General features: G+C 52.2%; 1 protein-coding gene across 4 annotated transcripts; it reads right to left on the bottom strand.

Moving 5' to 3' along the window:
* Positions 1–495: 495 nt before the first annotated feature.
* SLC25A25 (solute carrier family 25 member 25) lies at positions 496–23,953 on the bottom strand. 4 transcript variants are annotated; one of them, XM_048966163.1, is made up of 11 exons: positions 14,778–15,394; positions 7,360–7,486; positions 7,184–7,271; positions 6,689–6,724; positions 6,267–6,378; positions 5,390–5,548; positions 4,483–4,635; positions 4,265–4,372; positions 3,875–4,042; positions 3,313–3,463; positions 496–2,891 (listed from the first exon to the last, which is right to left on the bottom strand). In XM_048966163.1, exons 1-11 carry the CDS (start codon positions 15,000–15,002, stop codon positions 2,707–2,709), a joined length of 1,512 nt encoding a protein of 503 aa, XP_048822120.1. In that variant the 5' UTR covers positions 15,003–15,394; the 3' UTR covers positions 496–2,706. The 4 variants fall into 4 exon arrangements, with proteins under 4 accessions (XP_048822120.1, XP_048822119.1, XP_048822118.1 ...); XM_048966162.1 differs by lacking the exons at positions 6,689–6,724; positions 14,778–15,394 and adding an exon at positions 23,558–23,953; XM_048966161.1 differs by lacking the exon at positions 6,689–6,724 and having other exon boundaries at positions 14,778–15,389.
* Between the last annotated feature and the right edge of the window lie 225 nt (positions 23,954–24,178).

The raw sequence follows: 24,178 nt of genomic DNA on the forward strand, positions 1-24,178 counted from the left end.
GGTGAGTGAGAGCCTTGAATTGCAATTGGAGACGCAGGAAGCAACCCAGCCCAGCTGCACACTGCTGGGCACAGAGGCCACTCGCGCTGCCAGCCGTGGGCTCCTGGCACTTTCAGCTCACAGGTGGTTACTGTTTAAGACAGAAATGGAACAAAACCTCTTCTGACAGTCTCTAAAGCCTGGTTCCTCCATGGGCACAGGCGCACTGCACAGTTCCCACATCTCCCTCTGAGTGCACACACTGAACAGATGAGCAAAACCCAGCAGCGCACAGCTAAGTTGACAGCACCCACATCTGACCCTTCACCACCATTAACTGGTTTTGTTTAAATCTCATTTCCACTCTTCTTTCCGTCAGGAAGAGTTCTGCTCTCCCAGGTCCTTGTAGGGGAAACTGCTCCCACCATCAGCATCCGTGGTGACAACCATCCTAAGGAGGAAAAATCTGATCCCAGGCAGCACCAACCCTTCATAGAGAGACGTGGACACGAGGGGTCTCTTTGACAGACCTTTATTAGCAGACTGTTCCCTACATGAAGAATCTGAGTTAGATTTGCATTATAACAATTTGTGGTTACAGCTACAAAGACAGTTGTCATTTTGCATTGATTTTTGCATTCTGATATTCATTGTCTCATTAGGCCACACTGGTAGGAAGAAGCCACTGCAAAAATTTACCATAGATCTTAGAACAAAAAAGGAAAGAAAGAAAGAAAGAGGGAGGTGTGAAAAAACTCTTAACCCCTGATGTGTGTTGGTGGGATTCCCACACAGCTGATGCTGACAGCACTGTCAGGGCAGAGCCTCATCTGGAAGACTCCCCACGAACCAAACTCAGCAGCAGGATCTGCTGACCCGAAACACAACTGCAGCACCTCGGCTCCGAGGGCAAATTCCCTCCCACCTCAATGGAAAGTTTTCTTCAGTTGCCGAGTTTTCTCCCTCCTCCCCCTTCACAGATTCCCAGGATCGCTCTCCTTCAGCCCCTGTGACACCCAACATGCACACACCTACTTTCCCAACTTGCCCCCAAACCCTCTCAGCCACGCGTGGAGGCGATGCCAAGCAAGGCGACCGCCGCGGCGCCCTCTGCCCTCATCCCTGCTTCCTCACCAGCTCCCTTCTCTCCCATGGCTTCCTGCTACAGCATTTCTCTGGGCTGAGGTCCTCCAGCAACAACCCCACGCTGGGGAAAGGCAGCTGAGTGCCCCAGATAAGGGACGCCACCGACTTCAGTGCCTCCCCCGCCACTCAGCTGTGTGATGTATGAAAACAGACAGAGAACTTTTTAATACAAGCACAGTAACAATATTTAAACAAGTCTATAAAAATAGTCTGGCATAAATCTGTTCAAATAAATACAAAATAAATATGCTTTAAGCAGTAAAACAGTGGAATGCAACGGTGGTCCATCTCGCCCAAAACGAAGAGTTGGATGAGGATCTCCCAGGCCTCAGCAGCCAGATCCTATCCACTAAAGTAGCCCATAACACAGAGAAATTTTAAAGCCGTCTCTTTCCCTTAGCCCTGCGAAAAGCACCCTTTGAAAGGAAAGCAAGTGTGTTTTCAGGACTGAACTGACATCTCCCAGTGACAACCAGCCCTTCCCTCACAGCCCCCCCCGTGGCAGACAGATTCCTGGCCTGGGGACTCCATCCTGCTAATGCAAACCTGAACAGCAAACTACAAAGAGGTCTAAAGAGATTGATAGCAGCACGGGCACGGGGCTTGGAAAGGTCCATCAGGCACCCTGGGCAGCGGGCAGAATGGAATTCAGAGGTCCGTGCAACGCTGCACAGGGGCTCTCGTGCCGTGCTGGGAGCACAGCTGCACAGGAGCTGTGGAATAGTTGTTTACTCATTGAAGCCATGCATCGAGGTGCCAGTCCACCCAGGGCTCTCCAGCCTTCCCCTTTCCAAGCTCCTGCTGAGTATAAGACAAGCCAGTCTGGCATGCAGAGGATACAGGCATGCAGGCTCTAGGCTGCTGCTTCTGTTAGTAAGTGCATCTTGTTAGTGGATTTATGAGACACACTTAAATCTATAAAAAATAAATAATCCTAATCCTTCATCAGGCTGGCCTAAGTAACATTCAGCCTGACTGGATAAACCACTGCCCACCAGCCCTCAAAATCAGAACAGTTCAAAAAAATCACTTTTCATGTCAAGTCTTGGAAGCAGAACATGAATATCTCCTACCCAAAGGAATATATGTAAACATAATGACAAGCCTGGTGTGGCAGCAGCTCCTCCACAAGGTTTGTACAAATCTGAACGACAGGTAGGAAGTTAACAACTGAATGGAAAAAGAAGCTCTTCCAGCAAGTCAGAAGGTGCTCATCTGCAGGCAAACAGCTCTGTACACGAATACGCTGAAAGCAGACTGTTCCCCAAATCTTTGCTGCTTTGCCATACTGCTGGGAACTGACCTCAAACAAATGCCTTAAGACTGGGACAGGAGCTCAGCTCCCAGCCTCCCCAGAGGCCCAACAGAAAGGACCACGTGATGCTTTCTGCAGAGCTCCGAGCAGCACGATGGCAAAGGACACCAGATCCTCCCCTCCCCTTCCCGACTCACAAACTATCAGAGATTTCACAGCTTTGCTTAGTCAGCTTAGTGTCGACACATTCACAGAATGAGAGATGACTGCACGTCTTGGGATCGAGCCCCAAGATTTCAGAGTTCCAAGTCCTGGGCATCTCCTGGTCACCGTGACTGCACGCCCAGCGTCATCTTCAAGTTCTCATAAACCACGTAGCTGATGCTGACGGCTGGGATCACCTTCATGAAGTTAGGGGCCAGCCCACGGTAAAGGCCAAACGCTCCCTCGGTCTTCAGAATGTGTCTGAACAGTCCCCTCATGGTCACCTCGGGAGCGCCCTCCACAGAAGCTGCAAAGCAAAGAGCCTCCATCAGTAAGGCGACCTGTGCACACAAACACGAGGCCAACGCCTGTCTCACGGGGCAGCTCTGCATCACGCGCCTCCCACGGATGCTCACAGACCAAAGGTGCTCTGAGGAGAACAGCTAACTCGTCAGCGAGCCACGGCTGCGCTGCACATCACAGCCCTCTTCCCAAACTGCTCTGCAGATGCCACCAGCCCAAACCTCTCGGCTGAGGAAAGCAGGACTGCTCTGTCCCAGAAGCATCTGAGTGCAGAGGACAGCACAAAGTCCGCCGTCCAGCGTGGCACGCAGCCCTCTGCTCAGCAGCACGGCTGCTGTCGCAATGTTTGCACCGGAGGACCTTTACCCTGCTCAGAGACCGTGGCAGGAGCTCACACAACACACACAGTTCCCCCAGGTTCTCACCTTGGGCCTGCATGCGTGTCCTCACAAGAGCCAGGGGGTAACTGGCAAGCTGCCCGCAGGTACTGGATATGGTGCCACAAGCCAAGAGGACAAAGACTCCGGGGTCAGCGCTGTTGACGGCATAGCGTTGCAACCAGGCATTTTTCAGTGTCTGGAGGGAACAAGCTGGATGTTAGCAGTGAAGATGCAATCAGAAGAACAACAAGTTACATAAAAGATCTAGTACAAAGGCCCAGGGAGGTACGTGCAATATCAGCCAGGCTTCTCAGATCTTTTGAAGTTACTGCCCCTTCAGGGGCCTGGGAGAATGAAAACCTTTAATCTGCTGCTGCAATTCTCTCAAAAAAGAAACATGGCATCAAGCATGGTGCCAAGTATGAAAGGAAAACCATCTTACTGGATTATCTTTTAGGCCATTTTGACTAAAACGCTTCATCTGTGCCCCTTAAGGCTGATCAGAAAAGCTTTGATAAGTTATTTAAACTCCTGTAGTAACAGCCTGGTCTGACTGATAAAGCTACACAAGCAGCACAGCCCCACAGAAGCATTAACAGCTCCATACCTCATACACTGCCAGGTCAATACCAGCATATGGAATGATTCCTAGCATGTTGGGAATGTAGCCTTTGTAGAAGGCAGCCATTCCTTCCTTGGAAAGGATGTTTTTGGCACAATCCAACATGCCTGAATACTGTCCTGTCTTCCTCAAAGCCATCCGTGTTTTCAGAACCTACAAGACAAGAATGAACGCCATTAAGATCTAAGGAGAATCAACAGGAGAAAAGATGCAACTCTTGAGAGCCAGGACGGTCAGGACTGCAGGGGTGTCATGTGAGCAGCATGACTGGGTATCAGCTTGCTTAACGAGTTCTCAGAACTACGGGCAGGACATCAGCTCCCCTCCTGGCACCCTCCCATGACCCTGCAGGGGCTGCACTGCCAGTGCTCTCACCTCCATCGGATAGATGCTGCTCTGTGCGATGGCCCCAGCCAGAGAGCCAGCTAACAGCCGCTCGTGAATCCTCAGCATCTCCTGGTCAGTACCAATGAACCTCTTGATCTGTGGAAGCCAAGGCAGACAGACATTGAGCTTCACTGCCTTTCCCTCAGCCACGCTTTTCAGCTCGTCCTTCCGCTATGGTCAGATTCCTCCCAAGCTCTTTCACTTACCTGCTCATAAGCCATGAACTTGATGGCAGATTCCGGTGCAATCTTCAGCACGTTGATGCCGTTCCCTCGCCACAGTGACCTGGTGCCACCCTCTCGGATCATTTGAGTAAAGCCACCAATGATGCACATGTTGTTACTGCGGGAGGCATGGACCTGGGAGAGAGAGAGAGAGAGTGAACCTGGATTAGTTCCAGTCCTGATTACGACAGCGTTACGTTCTTCTGTAATCCAGGGACAAAAGGGCACTTTTTTTATTTACCCAGAGATTTGCCAAGGCTTTAATCCCCTCTCAATAACTTCTACAATAGAAAAGCAAGCTTCTCTTCCTCTTTGTGAAGTCCAATGTTAACTAACGGATCTAATCAATACACCCCTCTGAAATGGGGGGAAAGGTTAAGCAGCCATCTCCAATACCTAGCACAGGGCCAGCTGCACAGAGCAGACTTCCCAGATGACTTGAGAGCAGGTACAGTGTGGAGGCAAACTGAAACTGGGTTTTTGTAACTCCTTTGTAACACACAATACTTGCATGGAACATCAGCTCTGTCAGCTCACCACCACAACCACTTAACACCCACAACTTGAACCTGTTTCACAAAAATCCAACTCATCCAGTGCTCTGAACCACGAAACTCTCCAACTATTGACAGTTTTCACATGCCTACCTCCCAAAAATGTCTCTCTATCTTTTCTAGTCGATGAAGGATAATTTGTTGACATGAATTTGACCACTCCAATCACCCAAAAAGACTCCCAAAATACCAACATAGGAGCCACATGACTGACCCTAGCCAAAGTGCTATATCAAGTTAATGAACGTGATCACCTCCTCCATCCCACTCTGGCAAGAACATTATGGGGATCAGTCTTCAGGCTATTCAAACAAACTGGAACTGTTCCATCCTACCTGCATGAGCACCTTCAAGCGATCCAGGGGAGCTGTACAGGTTCTGGACACGGCACCTGCACCCCCACCTGCAACCAGATGTCTCCACCACATCCCTGTCTGCCTCTCTTCCACTGTGAACTCATCAGGGACAGTCAAATTCTCTCCCACATCAAAGATCTGCAAAAGAACAGATGATGTTGAGGATTTGTTTCACCAGCTAGCAAAACTGGTACAGTTTTACCTCTCTTTATCAGCACTAAGTATTGGAATAACCATCTCCAGTACTTCATGACAGCAGCTTATCTGAAACCACCGACAGCTGTGTCTGGCTCCTGGGACTGCCTGTGCTACACCACCTCACCAAGGTTTAGCAGATTTGTTTGGAAGCTGGGAACTGCTAAACATTAAAACACTGTGGATCACAGTAATGAACAGAATGATCAACTGTATATATGAAGTTTAAAAAAGATCATCTGTAGGCAGCTGTACAGGGACACAGCTGGGCCTCGTTGGAACCTCATTACATGCTATTTGCACACACTGAAATATCACCAGGAAGGACGGCTGCCTGTCAAGTCCATTTCCAGTCTTAACAGGTTCTAAGCTGGCAGGATCTGGCCGCTGGTACAAGCTCTCAGATGCACAAGCCAAGTGAACATACATCTCCTTGCAGAATGTACAGTTGTTATCACCTGTGCCAGAGGCTTCAGAAGCAATGCCAGTGATGGGTGGCATGATAAAGGGACAGGACAGGAAGCAATTGGGCTTCAAGGGCTACAAAGCAGCAATCGAACCATGAAGAAAACGATAGAGACTGCTGATAGCAGCTCCCTGGGGTTATGGCTTTCACTGAGAACCCGGGGAAAAGACCACGAGCTGCTGTGGAGAAACCTACCGTGGAGTGCTTCCAGTACAGGATGATCTCAGGGATGTTCTCCACGGGGTGCAGCAGGTGATAATCTCGCCACTCGTTCCAGTCAATTGTCATCGTCCCATTCTTGTCCATGCTAAAAAAATTATCATTAGTCAGTACAGACTCCCACTGGCTGACAAATCTCTCCTCCCCTTCCCTTTGATTATTCAGACCTACACCAAAAAAAAAATAAAAGCTTTGCAAAGCAACTACTGAAAGACTTCCAAAGAGACACAAGACAAAGCCAAGAAATCTTCTCCACACCGAAAACTGCAGAGAGATAGACATGGTCTCCCTCTTTTTCTCCCTTATTTCCCCTTTCACTGCACCACAGGAGTTGCTGTGCCCCCTCCTATCAAAGTCAGGCCAACTAATTTCCCAACTGAAGGGAAAAAAATACTTACTAGGTGACAGGACCCCAGAAGTGTCCCGTCCTTATTCTGACACACAGGCAAACAGACAGAGGGAGGGTTGCAGAGGAAAGAAAGAGGAAAAAAACAGCACAAATAAGTGGTTGTTAACATGTTAGTGCCACATGCAAAACGCACTCAGCATTTCCAAAGGGCAACTGCACATTCCCTCTTCAAAGCAGCAAGCTCAGGGCAGCAGGACAGTCAGACAGGAGCAAACGCCATCAGCTCAGGTGCAAGCCCTTCCCCACAAAAGACCAACAAAGCAAGACATTCTTACAGCAACTCTCCACAATAAATTACAGCATTAAAAGTGTTATTTAATTGGAAAAAAATCAAAACGAAGAGTAACAGGCAAAAGGAAGCAGCTGAAGTCTCCAGGAAGTGGATACAGGGCAGAAAAGAGGAGAAACGTTCCCTGTCCGCACGCTTCCTTCTCTCAACTCGAAGATCTTCTCAGAAAGACACAACAACCAGCTGAAGCCTCACCTCTTCAGGATTTTTTCAGCCTGCTGTTCAGAAATCTTGACTCCCAGGTCCCGAAGAGACTGTACGATCTCCTGGGCATCGATACGGCCTGCAGACAGAAGGCACTGAGCTCAAGTACTTGTGTGACAAGTTGAAGCGAGCAATTGTCTGCCTGCGAGCAAGAGAAAGGTGCTTACCATCATTCTTCTTATCCAAGCTCTTGAAGACCAGCCTCAGCTTCTTTTCATGATCCTGGAGATAGTGAACGAACTCCTCAAAGTCCAGCTGGCCATCCAGGTCCTTGTCTCCAGCCTTCACAATTTTCTGTTGAGGAGACAATCAAAAAACATCAGTTCCTTTGTTCATTCTGACGATCTGCCCCTTCCTCCACCGTAATTAAATATCATTTCCTAAATTGCTTTGGCTTTCCTCCCCTCACAAAGCAACAGACAATTATGAAATTTCCCCCAGGAAATTTGAGGAAAGCAGGAGAGTAGAAAGGTCACCTGATTCCAGGCAACTGCCTTCCAAAGTCAGCCAAATGCAATGCCTCACGTTGTTATTGGGGGTACTCTGCAACTATCGATTATCGAATCACAGTCCTCTATTTGATCAACACCTTACACAACATAATTTGAGAGCCTCCTTAGGGTCTAAGCGTGAGGCAACAACATTTGCATAGAAAATTAACTGCCAAAGTTGATGCAATAAAAAATAAGCCTGAACAGGAGAAGAATGCCATGCCTAATACGATCCCTAAAGAAGTATGCTACCCCTGGCAAGAACCAACTCCAACCAGAAAAAGCCTGTCCAGCCCCAGTGGGCACAGCAAAGATAAAAACCCCTATGAACTGGTTTAGGCACCCTGGAGCTACGTGCTTTAATTATACAGGTTTCCACGAGATGCATATAGAACAAGAGAAGGTTCTCAGTAGGACACAGCCAACATCCAGATTAGCTTGTGACGAGGTAATGACAAATTAACTCACTGCAGCATGGGGCAACGGCAGATGAACTGAGCTATCTCAGGGCACGTGGCTACTTGTTGACAGCAGAGGTGATCTCCAGGCTGCAAGAATGCAGCTCAGGGAGTTCCCATTTCCCTTCTTGCTTGGTCACTTGCCCTTGACAGCCTAGAAGTCTTTTTCAACACGGGTCAGGGAGTGACACTACAAGAGGTGTGACTCAGAGCACTTCATCACCTATGTTTTGGCTGTAATTCCTGTAACATTTAGGTGTGCAGCAGTTGGGCTGTCACAGAGGTTTCAAACCAAGGCCAACCCTCTAATCACAGTATTTTGTTCAAGGTTGCTCAGGTTTATCTATTACCTCTGAAGCCTATGGTGGCATCCCCCCAGCCCAAGGACACTGGTTTCCTTCATTAGCCTTAAGCTTGTATTTCAATGCTGTTTTCAATGGTTTCAAGACTACATGCTTCGCCATTCAAAATCTGTCTTCCTCTCACCCCATCACGTCCTGTCCTTTCAGCCCTAATGCTATGAGGATTAGTTCCAACCATCTTATCAGCCTTAAATAAGAAAGCGCCGTCCCAGCTGCGCTGACCTTTGAGGTGTGCCCAGTATTCTTAATCTGCAATTTATCATATGACTGTTGTAAAGTTCAGACAGGGCCCCGCATCTACCTTGTGGGCTAAAGATAGAGCAGCACCTCTCACATGTCAGCGGGTTGGCATCCGACAGCTGAATCAGGGCTTCCCTCTCGCTGGCAAACCCCAGCAGCTGACAGTCACAAATAATTCAGAGGCGTTTGCTGCAGGAGAGATGCGACTGTGCAACTGTGCTCTACCTCTCTGCTTCCCTAGCAGCAGCAATGTGCAATGAGCCATCAGAGGCTGCACGCTGCCACTGCTGCCCTGGGCAGGAAATACACTGCCCCTGTAGAGCAGCGACCCGCAAGGGTTCTTGTACATGTGTAAAGGACAAGAATGCAAAGAGAGGCGAACAGACCTCAGCCCACAGCTCCTGGATTTGACAGCAAGGATGACACTCAGCATAGCGATCTGCTGGCTGGCAGTGGTGCTCACTGCAAGTGTTTCTATGCGCCTGCACTATGCATGCCCTCAGCACACATGGGACCCCCCACATCTAAAAGCCATCTCCATTTGTGCACCTGCACAAAGGCATAAGAAGGCCAGCCAGCTCAGCAACTCAGCCTCAGCTCCTGTGCTCCTGGGAAACGGTGTGCAGGGACAGGGCAGAGCGCAGGGCAGAGCGCAGGGCAGAGCAGGCCCACTCAGCTGCTGTAAGAGAGAATGGAGAGGCTCTTGCACAAGCTCCCAGCAGCACACCCTGCACAGCCCGCGCCAGCAACACGTGGCTGCTGCAGAAACCACTCATCTCGTCACAGGGCGTGCGGGGGAGGAAAAGGAAGAGGATATGAAGCCTTCAGCATGAGCAGAGGGTTTGGAAAACCCCTTTTTCCCTATTTAAACAGGTCAATCGGTTTAAGCGGTGGGCTCCTCTCAGATTGGAATCAAAAGAACCAAAATGAGGTGTGCTTTCACAACAGCCCCCCACCAAGCGGCACGCAGCCCCAAATCCAACGCAGCCCCAAGGAGCTCACGGCACCCCAAACAGCCCAGGGGCTCAGCCCCGCTCCCCCTACAGCCATACCTGCTTCCACTGGCGGTATGTGGAGAACTCCTGGGAGGGGATGAAGAGGCTGAGGCGGAAGATAGACTTGAGCTCGGCCGGCAGCCCCTTCGACTCGAAGTACTCAAACTCTGCCTGCGACTGCCCCAGCACTGGCACATAGAGACAGAGGCAGAGCATCTTCCTGTGGCCCACGCTCGGCTGCGCTGCTCGGACAGGCCAGGAAGGACGCAGCGCCGACAGACTCCCGGCGTTAATTTCAGTGCGTGGTGGGAAGGAAATGCCGGCGTGTCTCATGACACATGCCTATGAGCTCCCCGGCTCCAGTGGGATTGGCTGCTCAAGCCCTGCCCTTCTACTTAAAAGGCAAGCGGTAGCAGCCACGGCCCTCCCCAATGGAGACGGCTGCCAACAGCCTCTCACGAGGCCTCCAGCACTGGCACTGGGCTCCCAGTACAGTCCCGGTGCCCCTGGAGCTGGCCCTGCCCTCTGCCCATCTCACCCCAGGTCTGCCTGCTGCTCTGCAGGGCCTTGGGCACTGCCTCTGCCTCCGTGAGACACGAGAGGCTTCACCACCTTCCTCTTCCTGAATTCCCAGGAATGTCCGGCTTAAGGAAAAGCTCTGGAATCCCACATTTATAGAGGTCACTGAGCCGTTCCAGAACTCAGTGGTGTTGCTGAGAGGATTGCCATCAACCAGGCCGTGCCCAAAGCTCCAGCACAGCCCAGCTGCTCCCAGCCCAGCCTCCGCAGCAGCTGCAGCCCCCACCTGTCCTCCCTCCTCTCCCAATGACAATTAAGCACTGTGGTTGGTTATGGCCTAACAGAGAACAGAGGCCCGGGCAGAACCACCTTTTCCAGTTCCTGCCCCTGTGGATGTAACCACCCTGCAAGCAGCTGTCTGGGCTTCACGGATAACAAGTCCAGCAAAGGAGGGAGCGTGGCACACGCATCACTTTGTGTAATTACAGGCTTTGGAGCACATAGTGGAACTCAATGTACGGGATAGCACCCAGCTCTGGGGCGAAAGTACCAAAGGATGCAGAGCTGCAACTGCCAACATAAACCATACAACAAAGCTCGAGCTTTGATATTTGCCAGAGGAGCTGTCGCGCAGGGAAGCCCCAAGAGCACACAGCCATTAGCCATCTTCCAAACACCACAATGCCATCTGCACTCCAGGTAACCCAGCATGTCTGTCAAACTGGTTCCAGCCAGCCCTGCTAACTGCTTTCCCGGCCACTGCAACATTATCCCGTGTTTGCTCTGCTCAAACAGTGCCGACCAGCACAAAGTCCAGCAGGCGCTCCTTCTCGGACCTCGGTGCATTGGGGTTGGGGTGTCCATGCAGGGTATTTTGTCCTTTAGGAGTAAAGAAAGCTGAGGTCTGTAACAAGCTGCTCGTGGAGCCGTACAGCAGTGACTCGAAGTGGGAATGTTCAAGCAGAGGGGTTATTTTAAGGCTTACTAAAACGGGGTGCCAGCAGCAGGGTGCCGTTGGGAGCCGTGACCGTGAAGGCTTCCCATGCCCTTCTGGCACCTCACCTGCCACCGCGTTACCTAACCAGGCTTAACCTGCTCCTGCTGACGTCCCCGCACGGCAACGGGATCTTCTCAGGCTTCAGATCCTCTTAGGGATCAGCTGCAACAGCTCACTGCACGCCAACCCACAGCGTCCACCCATGACTGCAATGCTACGGATGGGAATGGACAAAATCAATGCTTTCAGCACCCAGAGCAGCCCCCCACCCCACGTGCGGGTGCCAAAGGAACAAATATAACTGAGATTTGCCCACCGAGCCTCGAGATCCTCCGTGCTCCTACCCACGAGTTGCCAAGCATCACTATTTGAGCTGCTGGCAGCTCGGTTGCTATGCCAACATGATGCAGATTTTCCTAATAAACTCCATCTCCAGTTGGCAGCGAGAACAAAAGGTAGAATCTGCACATTTTAGGGAAGAAAGCCTACTGCCTACGTCACAGGAAAGGAGAGAGGTAATGATGTTAAGAAAGCTGATTTACACAGGGTATTAATTACAGGAGAGGGAGCTAAGAAGGAGAGATGGATTACGAGTGAAGTTTATACCAGCAATTCAGGTTATAATGATGAAGGGAATTTTAAAAAGCATTTGCAGGTTTTTAGGTTTCGTCAAAAATAATAATCGTAATAATCCTGGTAAACCTGGAAGTGCTCAAAGCCAGGCAGGCCCAGGGCCCAGCACGTGCACAGCCATGGAGCCTCAGGCCCAGGACCTGCGGGCAGCCGTGGATGGGACACAGCCTCACCAATGCCTCCAGCTGCAGGAGAGCCAAATGCACACCTTCTATGGGATGTTCACTCTTCTTGCTGTCAAGGACCCTGCAAACTCATTGTCCATTTTATTCATAGGATTTGGCTCTCGTTTAAGTGTTGCATGAGTTATGACACCCCGCTGTTCCAACGCTGACATTCCTAGTCATTTCTACTCTTTTAGGCATCTGCTTCATCACTGCTGAACTACATCGGCTCCAGAAGGTACCTCCCGAAGATGGGAGGACGCAGCCATACAAGGATGCTGTTTAATTTTGAATTTACTCTGCTAAAAAAAAAAAGGACTCTAAAAATACCAAGTGCCAGCACGCGTCACAGTCACATAGCTCACATCCTCCTCTGGAGACAGAGCAGCCTGCTGGGTAGGTGCACCTATGCTGGAAGTTTCTGCTGGCCCTGCTGACTTGGTGTTTGTCATTTCTGGAGGCTAGCTTATAATTAATTGTCCAGGACAGAAGGTTCTCACAAATCACAAAGACACCCTTTGTGTAGGAAGGAGGGGAGTTAATCATTGAAGAGACCCCAGCAGAGCAGAGAGCGGCGGTCAGCCAAGCCCGTGCGAGGGGAAGGGAACGGCCAGGAAGGGCTGACCCACAACGTCAGAACGTGCTGTAAAGGTGAGCAGGAGGGGTGAGCTGTGCAGTGACAACACACAGATCCAAAGTTACAAGTCCACCTGGTGACATCAGGGGCAGGCCGTCCCTGTCCTGTGCACACACATCCCGAGCCAACACGGGACATTTTCAATCAGCATTTTCTTCTCTATTCATCGGAACCGTTACCTGCAGGGGGAGCACAGCTGAGTCACCCCAGCAGAAGGGCTGGGATGAAGCCTCCCCAGCCAGGTCGATCACACATACGTTGCTTGCAGTGTCAGGCAGTGCTCGGGATGATTCAGCAGACACCTACAGCAGCTCAGACAGCACAACGTGGCACCCAGCTAACTTATCCCAAGGTCACGGCGTTCCATGGCAGAACAGAAACCACGAGTCCCCAATTTCTTTACACATCATGTAGCATTAGGTTGCTCGCACAGTGAGTTATCATCTATCCCTTATGCTGTTCTGGGCTTTTTGCAGTGCTTCTCCTTGATGGGCAATCAGAGCACAGATATATCATCAAGCTCACAAGTTACTGGCTGTCAGCTGAGCCACGGCGACAGGATGCAGCATTAGCTGCTCTGCAGTGCAAGGTAAACCAGATCTCCATAATCCTCAGCAGAAGAGCTTTACTCAGTGTTTCACTTCACAATCAGGGCAGGCTAAAATTACACAGCCACAACCTCCCAGCAGATGGGCAGTTACTTCCTAAGCTGCAATAACTCCATTTTATCACATCCTTATCCCTCAGCTATTTCTGCATTAGCCAATTTTAGGGTTCCTATGCAACAAAGCTTCTCAGGGTCATACAGGCAAGAGATCAGTATCAACTCCCTCCCCGTGTCAGAGAGCTCCATTTGCAGGTGTGAACAGATGGGCTCTCCCGGACTGAAGGAGCACTGTTCCCTCAGAAGGGAACAGAGATCTGCAGCCCTGCTCCTCCATCACAGCCTCCTTCAGTCCTGAGCCTCTGTCCTTCTTCAACCTCTGCACACAAAAGTCCTCTCCTTCTCTAAGTGCACATTCCAGGTTCTGGAGGAGATGCGCGGTGCCAGCTGCTATCAGTAGGGCTGAAGGCAGAAGTCCCTGCAGATGTTTCAGCCCGATTGAGGCAGGGAGTGGCTTCTGCTCTGCAGGAACAGAGATGCCACCCTGCTGCTTCCCTCTGAAGCATCAGCAAAGGGCATTAAGCCCTCCTGCAACCTGACCGCGTCCATTCCCTATTTCAGAGAGCAATCCCACAGCAGCAGCACCGATTCCCTGCCCGAGCAGACGCATCCTGCAGTCACCCACTGTGTGCTGCAGCCCTCCTAGCTGCACAGGGGACATCACTCAGCCCCTCCCCAATAATCTCAGCTCACACCCTTGGTCACAACCCGCATGAAGTCAGAGCTGACTGCATCATCCTCAGGAGACACAGACAGCATTCCCTCCTCCTCGAGGATAACCTGGAGCTGCCGTCAGCCAGCACCGTGCTACGCGGCCAGCAGAGAACTGAGCTGCTTTTGTTCACCTCCCCCCAGACAAAGCCTTACTGGTTATCCTCTGCCAACTGCACGCACCCACCACCTCCCCACCCCGGGAAGTTCCCATCCTCACACAGATTGAGGTCTCTTCCTTATGCCACTCACTCCCGTGGGACAGCCATTGCCATCTGCAGGCTGTGCCATTCCAGCCATACACCAAGTACTGGTTTGCTCCTAATAACACTAGTTCCTTATGGAGCCATGAGGAGTGACCAGGGATTGACCAGGAGATTTTAGGATCTGTTGGACTCTCTACTAGTCTCTGGTGTAGCTCAAGGACTCCCCACCAACCTTCACTATCACTGCCAGCCCTCTGAGTTACACTGCTTGCAAGTCACCTTCTAGACCCATAGACTCCCCGTTTTTTCCCCATAGAACACCACGTCTGCAAGGTCACATCACCTCTTTGCAGTCATTACCTCGGTCCCTCTGCTTCCAGCATGCAAACACATCAGACCCCACTCACTATCGCTGACCCCCTCCCAAAACACACACACAGCAGCTACACTTCCCTGCACACCCGTGCTCCCGCACACCATGCGCTCCGGCCTCAGGATGTCCCATTACCTTTGGAAAATGCTCTGCGGGTCCAACCACCAGGAGGATAGTTGGTCTCCTCTCAGTGGGGTCAGTCCCTCTGTCCTGTGGCTTCCCCAGCACCTTTGGCCCTTTCTCCCCGGGGCCTGGCAGCGGGGTGGCGTTTCTGGCCTCATCGTCTTTTCCATCAGCAGGACCTTGGCATGTGGCCCCGGGAAGGAAGCTAGATAGAAAACGCCAAAGGCTCTGCAGCATCGCTGCTCCGGCGAGCAAAGCCGGCGTGCCGGGAGCCGCCCGGGCTGCGCTACCGGGATGGGAACGGCACGGCAGGCGGCGGGAGCTCCAACCCGGCGACTCCACGGGCTGGGATCGTGTGCAGCCCCGCTCCCGCAGACGCTTCCTGCCTTTTGAAATTGTTGCTACTGCAGTCGTGCCCGGCCTGACAAGCAGCTCATCGCACAAGAGCCTCACAATTCCGACGGCAACGAGACAAAGCGCCAGCTCTCCCGTACTGCAAGGAGCAAAGCTTTGGAGGACGCTAAGATAGAAAAAGAGGAAAGCTCAAACCGGGCGCTGCCAGAGAGCCGGCGGGTCCCGACAGCACACGGGGCCGAGCGCCGGGCTGTGCCCCACTGCAGCAGCGCGCAGCCAATCGCCGCTCCCAGCGCCGCGGGGCTCCGGGGCGAGCAGCGCGCAGCCGGGAGCGCGCCGGCACCGCGGGGAGCGCGCCGGAGGGTGGAGGGCTGCGGCCCGGGGTGGCTCGGGGCCGCTCCGATCGCTCACATCGCCGCTCCGATCCCAGGGCTCCGCGGTGGGGCTTTGTTCGGGCAGCAGATGGTTCTCTGCGGGGATGAGCGCTTTTCCTGGCCGCGGCTGAATTAACCTCGAGCTGCACCCTCTCTCTCCGCTCTATTATAGTCTCATCCTCCACTACAATAGCTCTTTGGTGTTGCATTATGCTTCTGCCATTTGGCTTTCAGAGCGACGAGCTTGCAAAGCGTTTACGGCCATTCATGTGCGCAAGGGCCGATAGGCTGTGGTTCACTATCGCCGATCGGCCCAACGATGCTCACATCCATCAGTACACAGCGCCGTGCAGCTCTCTCCTAGCAGAACGGGGGTGTTCGGCCTGGAGAAGAGAAAGCTCTTGGGAGACCTCACTGCAGCCTTCCAATGCTTGGATGGAGCGGATAAAGAGGAGAGAAATCGACTTCTTACATGGGCAGGCAGTAATGGGACAAGGGGGGATGGTTTTAAACTGAAAGAGTGGAAATTCAGATATTACAAGGAAATTGTTCACCCAGAGGGCAGGGAGGTCACGGCACTGTTGCCCAGAGCTGTGGGTGCCCCATCCCTGCAGGTGCCCAGGCCAGGCTGGATGGAACCCTGTGCAACCTGAGTTGGTCCCTGATTCAGAGGTTGGCAGCCCTTCCATGCTGCAGGGGGTCAGAACTGAATCATCTTCAAGGTCCCTTCCGACCCAAGCCATTCTGTGATTCAAGTTTCCTCTGCGGCCGAGGGCTTTACCCATCCCCACACCTGCAGGAGGAGGCATTACACAGCCTGCTTGCACAGCACTGCTGCTCTCCTGCTGGGTCCCAGCAGCACAGAGCAAAGCTCCATGCTGAGGCCCCTGCCCACAGTGAGCTCCAGGGCCTCTGCCAGACCACCGCTTCCACTTCTTAACCTTTGACAGCAGCAGCCCACAGAGAACCTGTGTCTTACAGCTATTAGATATGGAAGTACGTGCCCAAACTGGAAGAACTCCAAGCTGCGGGCAGCCCGTTTTTTAGGACAACACTCGGCGTCACACTTACAGGAACTTGTGAGTGCCGAATTCCTTTCACCAACCTGAGTAATGGAAAAAGAGACAAGCACACAGAAGACTTCACATAAAAGAAAGAATTCTTCTGCAAATACGCTTCAGCGTTACTTAATGGGAAAAAAATGCAGTTTAAATATAAAAGTCTACAGCCCCGCTCTGGACTGTGCCATCCCCCACACTGCCATCCTGATCCTTTAAGGTGATGTTTTAAAGTTTCTCACTGAACCACAAGGAGGAACAAAGCAGATGTCCTGCACTGGTACAGCTCATCAAAATCAGCCTTCAGTAGCCTAAGGCTACAGACTGCCAAGAAGCTGCGAGCTGTTCTGACACTGATGCTCCACGAGCTCAGCCCATAGACCCACAGCAAGTACAGATGTGAAGACATGAGGGCAAAGCAGATGAGTGGGACTCAGGATCACAGTGCTGAGCTGCTACACAGAGACCTGTGAGAGCAGCTAACACTGTGGGATACAACCACTGAGTTTCTCCGTGATGTGTGTGCTTATGTTTGGGGTGTACACGTGGCACAGACCCCATCTTCCTTTGCTCATGCAGAATTTGCACGGTAAAATAGTAATTTGTGCAAGAAAATACACGCCCAGGGTGCAATTACAGCAGAAACACAGCAACACTTCTTCAGCCTTTGTCCTTGCTGAAGGAAACCTCAGAGGAATTCTTCCACCGCGCTAATCCACACGGCTCCTGGAGAGCACAGCCTTTTCTAATCATATTTAGAAAGGGGAAGGAAAAAAAAAAGCATTTATTTTACCAAGTGAGGAATTTTATTAGGTCAGAACAATAAAGCGACTAATGGAGAGATGATGATAGCCGGAGGCAAAGCAGCTGCTCCCTGCAGGGAGCTGGGACGCAAGTGTTGTCCCACTGACAGCACCAGGCAGCCAGCCACTCACACATCAAAGGTGCAACAGACTCAGCAGGTCGGGTCCAGCCTGAACCAGAGCAGGGGAACAGATGAGGAACAGACACTCATTTGATCTAGAAATCACGAGCCCAGGTCACACCAAAACACACTGCCCAACCCAACCCCCTCGGTTCTTCAGCTGTTTCCATGAACCAAAGAGATCTTTAAGAGGGGGAAGCTGCAGGAGTGACCTGCAGGCAGCAGGTGCCCACAGCAGAGCCCTGTGCCCAGCATCACCGAGGTGGGCTGTCCTTGGGTAACCAGAGAAGAGGGCAATGAAGCCATGCAATCCATCCAGATGGAGACAAAGGAGAAAGGAAAGAGCAAAAAGAATGATGTGTGCTTAGCTGAAGCAGTATTTTCCTTGTACTGCAAGCTGGCAAAGGGAAGTCTCTTTGAGTAGCAAAACCAAGGTATTTTGTGAGCTCCTTGACCCCATCCTGCAGACGCAGCTCAGCTCTGGGGCAGGCACCGTGCCCCTCGTGCTGGTGGCACCAGGCAGAACCCAGCCTCAGGATACTTGCTTTCAGATGGCCCTTGGAAGAATCCTGAGCAAAAACACAGCGTTTTCCAGCAAGAATCCGAGCAGACAACTAGCTCACACATAAAAAATGCAGGAGGGAGGGTGAAGAGGAAGGGGCAGAGGGATGGGAGCAGCAATCCCCATCCCCCGGTGCAGGAGAGCTGCTACAGCGGTCGCCTCCTGGGATCCTGGTGTGACCCCAGCAGTGACTCAGGCAGGAGGAGCTGCCAGGACACCCGAGCAGGGGCTGCGGCGCGTGTGGCACCCGAGGTTGGCCTCATACACCCAGTTCTCATCTTTCCAAACGTCACTCCTGAAAGACAAGACTTCACGTAAGGATATTCTACTTTTTCTAAGAGAGCTGAAATAAAATCCAGAAACGCTGCGCAGGGTTTTTACAGCGCGCTGCCAAACATCTTGGCTGCTGCTGCTTAAATAATTAAGCTGTCTGGTGACATTCAGCCACGTTAATTTATTGAGGTGACACAACAGAGCGCTGCAACAAAATCTGGCCACCTCTCTGCAGGAAGCCCAGCACAGCCACCAGCTGCCCCAGCCCATGGACTGGGCAATGGGGCCAGTGCCAAGCAGACACCAACCACTGGGTTCCATCACATGGAGGCTGAGCACTGACCAAGAGAAAGGGCATCTGTAACACCCCGAAATCAGAAAGGGACAAGAATGCCACGTACCAAAGTGACAGGAAAGTGGCTGTTGGGAAATGATCCCCCCAGCCTGGGCTCTGTGCACAATGTGGCCTCGCATACCAAACAGCTTCGCCTTTCCAGCACCTCACGATCCAACAATTTCAGCAATTTCTCTTAAAGCAGAGTTCTCCTGCCTGGAGCCTCAGCTCACCACATGGAATGCAGGAAAACGAAGGCACCTCCACTGCCGTCCCACAGCAATGATGCATCTGCTTTCTTCACTCGAGACAAAGTCTGGGGCGTCATTAAAGCGTGCTCATGTCCCACATTCAGAGGGACAAATATAGCCATAGGACATGAACAAGAACAAAGACTCATTTACCATTTTTCTTTCAGACCTACTTGTGGCAACACTCCCTCCCCCACCCCCCCTGCCAGCACCACACCACACTATGGGCACAGAACTGCAGCGCTCCCCACGTTGCAGGGCTTGTGAGCAGGACACCAAGTCCTCACAGCAGTTCTGGTGCTATTTCATTAACACGTGTCAACCACTCGAGTATTCGGCTCACATTCGGCCAGAACTGTCACTGGCCTTTGTTTCTTCACCAGCCAACTCCCACCAACCACTCTGCAGCTCAGGGTTTTTCCACCTGCTCTTATCTCTCAGTAACTACTCCATTTTCTTCCCCCTCCCTGAGCTGACCCACAGTCAATGCCCGGATCCAGAGGAGACATTTCACATTATACTTCCCAAGGAATTCAGCAGAACGCAGCCCTGTGCTTCTGCAAGGCTGTGTCTCATCACACCAGTGCTGACCATCAGTGTGCTCAAACCCAAGCTGTGTCTGCATCTCAGCAGCCCGGCTGCAATCCTGCAGCCCTTATCGGCCATAACGGGGCTAAAGGTCCCAGCTAAAGAAACCCACGAGCTGCCAGGTAGGCAAAGCACCATGCTGGAAGGACACTGCTGGGTCACACCTCTCAGGGGCTGCACGTCTGTCCTGCAGGTACACAACCAGAGAGCAACAGCTGAGGTTTACATGCACAGAAATGAGCAGTGGCACAGCAAGAGCGAGTTCCCCTTGCATGCATCTACACCCCAAGCTCGCTTCCAGCCTTTCTCAGTGGACTGCACTGCGATGCCTGGTGAGCAGACACCAGTCACACAGGCACCAGCCTGTCCTACACCACTCCTAAGGCCCTGCAGCACCTGCCAGGAACTCATTTGCTGGATTACAAAGCATGCATCCGTGCCTTCAGTGCATCTAAGCCATTGAATGCACACCAACTCCTGTGCCTGCCACAGATTCGAAGGGTTTATCTACAGTGAAATCGTTGACCCACGGTTTTGCTCTTGCAGCACATTTCCCAAACACGTGGAAACAAGGCTCTCAAACCACACATTTCATAACTTGCAAGGAGCAACAGGTCCCAGCTCCCTGCGGAGCAGCGAACGAACGTCATCTTCCTTGCTCCCTGTTCCAAAAGGACGTTACCCACAGACATCTGAAGTTATTTAACGTGTTATAACGCTAGCTGCAATCGCCTGCAGACTGCTCAGGACATCCAACTCAGTCCTCCAGGATCAGCCAGTAAAAGGTGGGTGGTTGGGGAGCTGTTGGCAAATGCTTTCAGCAGCAGGAAGGCGATCAGCTGGAATTTCAGAGTGTAACACTGCTCCATTTGTTTGATTATGACCTCATATTGCTCAACCCTTAACAATTAATTACAAGGGCCTGGCTACAAGCCTCCAACTGCCCCAACAGGGTTCAGCACATCTTTATGGTTTGTGTCTTGTTTAAATGTGTATGGCTTCAGAGAGATAGTTTGGTCTAGATTACAGAACAGAGTTTTGCTCACTTTTAATCACAAGCAGGGTGTTGTGACTCACTAAGAACTCAGGTCACCTATTTCCAGATGACTGACAGTAGGAATGAGGTGAAAGCACTGCACAGGAATGGCCCTCTCAGTCCCGTACAGTTGCTCAGAGTTATGGCATGTTATGCACTGTAAAGAGCAGTCAAAAGATCAGAGAGTAAAACAGTTACAGAAATAAAGAGTCTAAACTAAAAATCAAGTGAAGAAATAAGATTGAATCTTTCTATCATATCAATTACAATCTTGAAGAGTACTTCTGTCACAGAATCACTTGCAACAGAGCTAACTGAGCAGGGACCAGGAGGGCACGGTGCTCCCCAGCAGCTGGAACAGCCCAAGGGTTATCCCAAAAAATAAAGCTGCTCAGAGGAGCCCAGGGCCAAGCAAGCTTTGCAGCAGCACAGTTATGGTCCTTCAGTACAGGTGAAAGCAGAACTTGAGTGGACAGAGCTTTGAGATTGCAGAGGAGATAATAAGCAAAGAACATTGTGATGAAAGCCAACGTGAAGATTTCAGCAGTGAGATGGAGGAGCTGACACCCAGGCAGCAAGGGGCAGCCATCTGCATGGCTCCAAGAGACAACAGCATCTCGAGGCCAAGGAGGAGAGCCCAGTTACAGCAAAGGCACACAGACCATTACAGCCGCAAAGAAACAAGGGTTATGTTTGCTCTGTTTCTTAACTCAGAGTCCCCCAGAAGGGGCTCAGCTCTGTGAAGGGGCTGTACTCTGTTGTCTCTATGCAGCAGGGATGAGTTGCACCAGGGCAGAGCTGCCCAGCCCACAGCAGCAGGGAAGCTCCAGACAGCATTCCAGGTCAGGGTCAGCAGGAAAACAATCACATGAGCACATGCAGAAATACTTTGACTACACAGCCTTCAGCTACATCACATATATATCTCCAGATAAAAAGTAGAGAACAGTTCCGGTTCAACGACCCTTATTTCCATTAAACACATACTTCAGTTCCATAAATCTACACAGATATCTTCAGGAGAACTTAGGAAGTAGTAAAATGAGCTCAACTGCTCCAGAGGCAGATGTAATTGAGCAGCAGAACGTCCCTTTATGCAGTAGGACAAGGAAGCCTGTAAAATGTTGTTCACATGGTTATCACTTTACTGCTCAAGCAAAGTGAGGTATGCGAATTGCTCTGTGCAACCAGCTCAAACAAGCGGTGCTCTGGAAGGCTCACTGCCCTGGCATCCTGTATTTGTAAAACAGCTTCAAGATAACAGCAGGAATTTAAAGAAAAAACCTCGCTGATGACATCAGCAAATTCCACCTCAAAAGGCAGGGATGTGTGGCTGCCTGCTCTGGCCATGCTGAAGGCCGCCCCTGGGGAGGCAGGGATGTTCTGAGTGCTGCAGAGGGCTTTATCTCAGTAAGAACTCCGAGGTTCTGGAGGAGCCAAAACATTGCTCATTTTCCCTTCAAGCTGCAGCCCAAAACAATCACTGTTGCTGCAAGAACTTCTGGCCAACTGACACCAAGAGATCAGTAAAGCTTGTGGACAACATGGCATTACAAGGCAGGAGGGTTGCACCCACATCCAGCACACTGCACTGTGACACAGAAAGATACAAGGTACCTGAGCCACAGTCATTTACTACTCACAACCCATGTGATTTATGCTTAACTTGGCCTTCAAACACTGCGTTTTCACCCTAATCCTTAAACACTTTTCTTGAGTGTGACTTCACATTGCTGAGCATCATTATTGGCTAAGGACAGAGAAGGAAAAAAGAATGCTTTTATTAATAGAACTCTCTGGGAAACAGGAAGTTTATTCAGTCTTCCCTAAAAGATGACACAAGGCAGAGGTTTTCCAGCCAGCTCTCCAAGGGCCGCTCTCAGGAATCAAACTGGAGTTCTGAACTCTGCATCCTCGTTCTTAACAAATGCTAATTGTCACATTGCTGAAGGGAACCCTGCAATACCAGCAGTGCCCCATCAGCTCTCTTTATCCAACCAGCTGCTTCCTGCACAGCTGAACAGTGAGCAGAGGAAGCAAAGGGCTGAGGAACAATCCCGATGGCTGAGGGCTCACAGAAGCAGCACTGCCATCCACAGTGCTTCCCCTGCACAGAGCAGCTCCAGACCCTGCAGAACGCTTCTTCTCTGCTGCTCCTGCAGCACAGCAAGCAGAGCAGCTTTGCTGGAAAGCAAGAAAGCATTTTGTTTCGCAGAGCATCCTCCCAGCCTGGAAAACTTCAGACTGTATTGGATAACAGGCTCAGAAAGAAGAGGGAATGCCAAGTGAGATGGGTGGGCATCAGCACAGGATGTTCTAGCAAGTGAGAGCCTGCTGCCAGAACTAAGGGATCAGGCACCCATGGGTGGCAGCAAGTCAGCATCTCACGGGCACGCAGAGGTGATTGATGGGGCACAGTCAGGTCCTGTTACCAAAGCGCACACTGTAGAAAATCACCATGGCACTGATGTTATTTTTAGAAGCAGCACAACTAAATCACTCACACGATGCTCATGCTGCCAAAGTGTTCCGGAGGAAGATGCCAACCAAGAAGCACTATTAGAAAACAAGGCTTCGGAGAGCCAAAGTTGGAAAGGCAGCGGCGACTTCAGGATGGGTGGATGCATACAGAGGGGCTGAAAGGAGGTACGCTGTCCCGGTTCTGGGAGCAGTGACAGCTGTCACTTGGGTCAGCTCTCAGGGACTCAGCAGTGCCCTCCGCCCTCCTGCAGGAAGGATGTGCTGTGCACTGCCAAACCCCGGCCGCAGCCACGCGTACCGACAGCGCTCGGCTTTCGTCCGGCCCTGCGCCCGAGGCACCGCGCAGCAACGAGCTGCACACGAGGGCAGGCGCGGCGCCGACCCACGCTGCTCGTGCCGAACCCCGAAGCTCGGAGCCCAATACGCACAGCGCCGCACGGCACCAACGCTCTCGGCCCTCCCCAGGTGAGGCAGAACGCCGTCGCAAGCCCCGGCCGGCCGAGGCCCGGGAGCAGCATTACCCCCCCGCCGCTTCAGCCCCGGCGCCGCCGCTCACCAGCAGGTCCAGCTCGGTGCGGTGCAGCCCGAGGCGGCCCAGCCCCACGGCCAGGTCGTGGATGCAGAGAGCGCCGTCGCGGTTCACGTCCAACTTCTGGAACAGGGCGCGGAGCCGCCGATCCTGCTCGGAAGCCTCGCACATCGCTCTTCCGCAGGACCCGCCGCCGCTCCCTTCGGCGCCAGGACCGGGCGTGGCGGCGGCCCGCGGAGAGCCGCAGGGGCACAGCACGCCGCTCACCACCGGGGAAGCCAACGAGCGCCGCGCCCCCGGCATGATCCCACCGGCTGCCCGCTCCTCAGGCCCGCCGCCGGCAAATGGCGACGCTTCCGCCACCGGCGCCGCGAGGAACCGACGCGGACCGCTTCCGCCTTCGCGCCACACGGCGCCGCCGCCACGTGACGCCCCCCGCCGACCAATGGGAGCGGCCCCCGCCGGCCAACGCGCCGCCGCCCACAGCCCGGCCTCCACGCGCACCCGGCGAGTGGGCGGGTGACGTCATACAGACGCCTTCCCCTCCACCAATCGGAACGCAGCGCCGCCGCGGCCGGAAAAAGGCGGTACAAGATCCTAGGGCAGGACGCCATTGGCTAAACGTTGAGGCGTAACCGAGGGTAAAGG

This window comes from Lagopus muta, chromosome 19, assembly GCF_023343835.1.
Source record: "Lagopus muta isolate bLagMut1 chromosome 19, bLagMut1 primary, whole genome shotgun sequence".
Taxonomy (NCBI): Eukaryota; Metazoa; Chordata; class Aves; order Galliformes; family Phasianidae; genus Lagopus; species Lagopus muta.

Excerpts from the sequence above, each read along its gene's own strand:
- SLC25A25 (XM_048966162.1), bottom strand. The coding sequence starts at position 23,833 with ATGCCGGGGGCGCGGCGCTCGTTGGCTTCCCCGGTGGTGAGCGGCGTG. Across the intron at positions 7,487-23,557 it reads GCACCGAGCTGGACCTGCTG|AAAATTGTGAAGGCTGGAGA; the intron begins GTGAGCGGCGGC and ends TCTCCTCAACAG. Across the intron at positions 3,464-3,874 it reads TTGACCTGGCAGTGTATGAG|ACACTGAAAAATGCCTGGTT; the intron begins GTATGGAGCTGT and ends TGTTCCCTCCAG.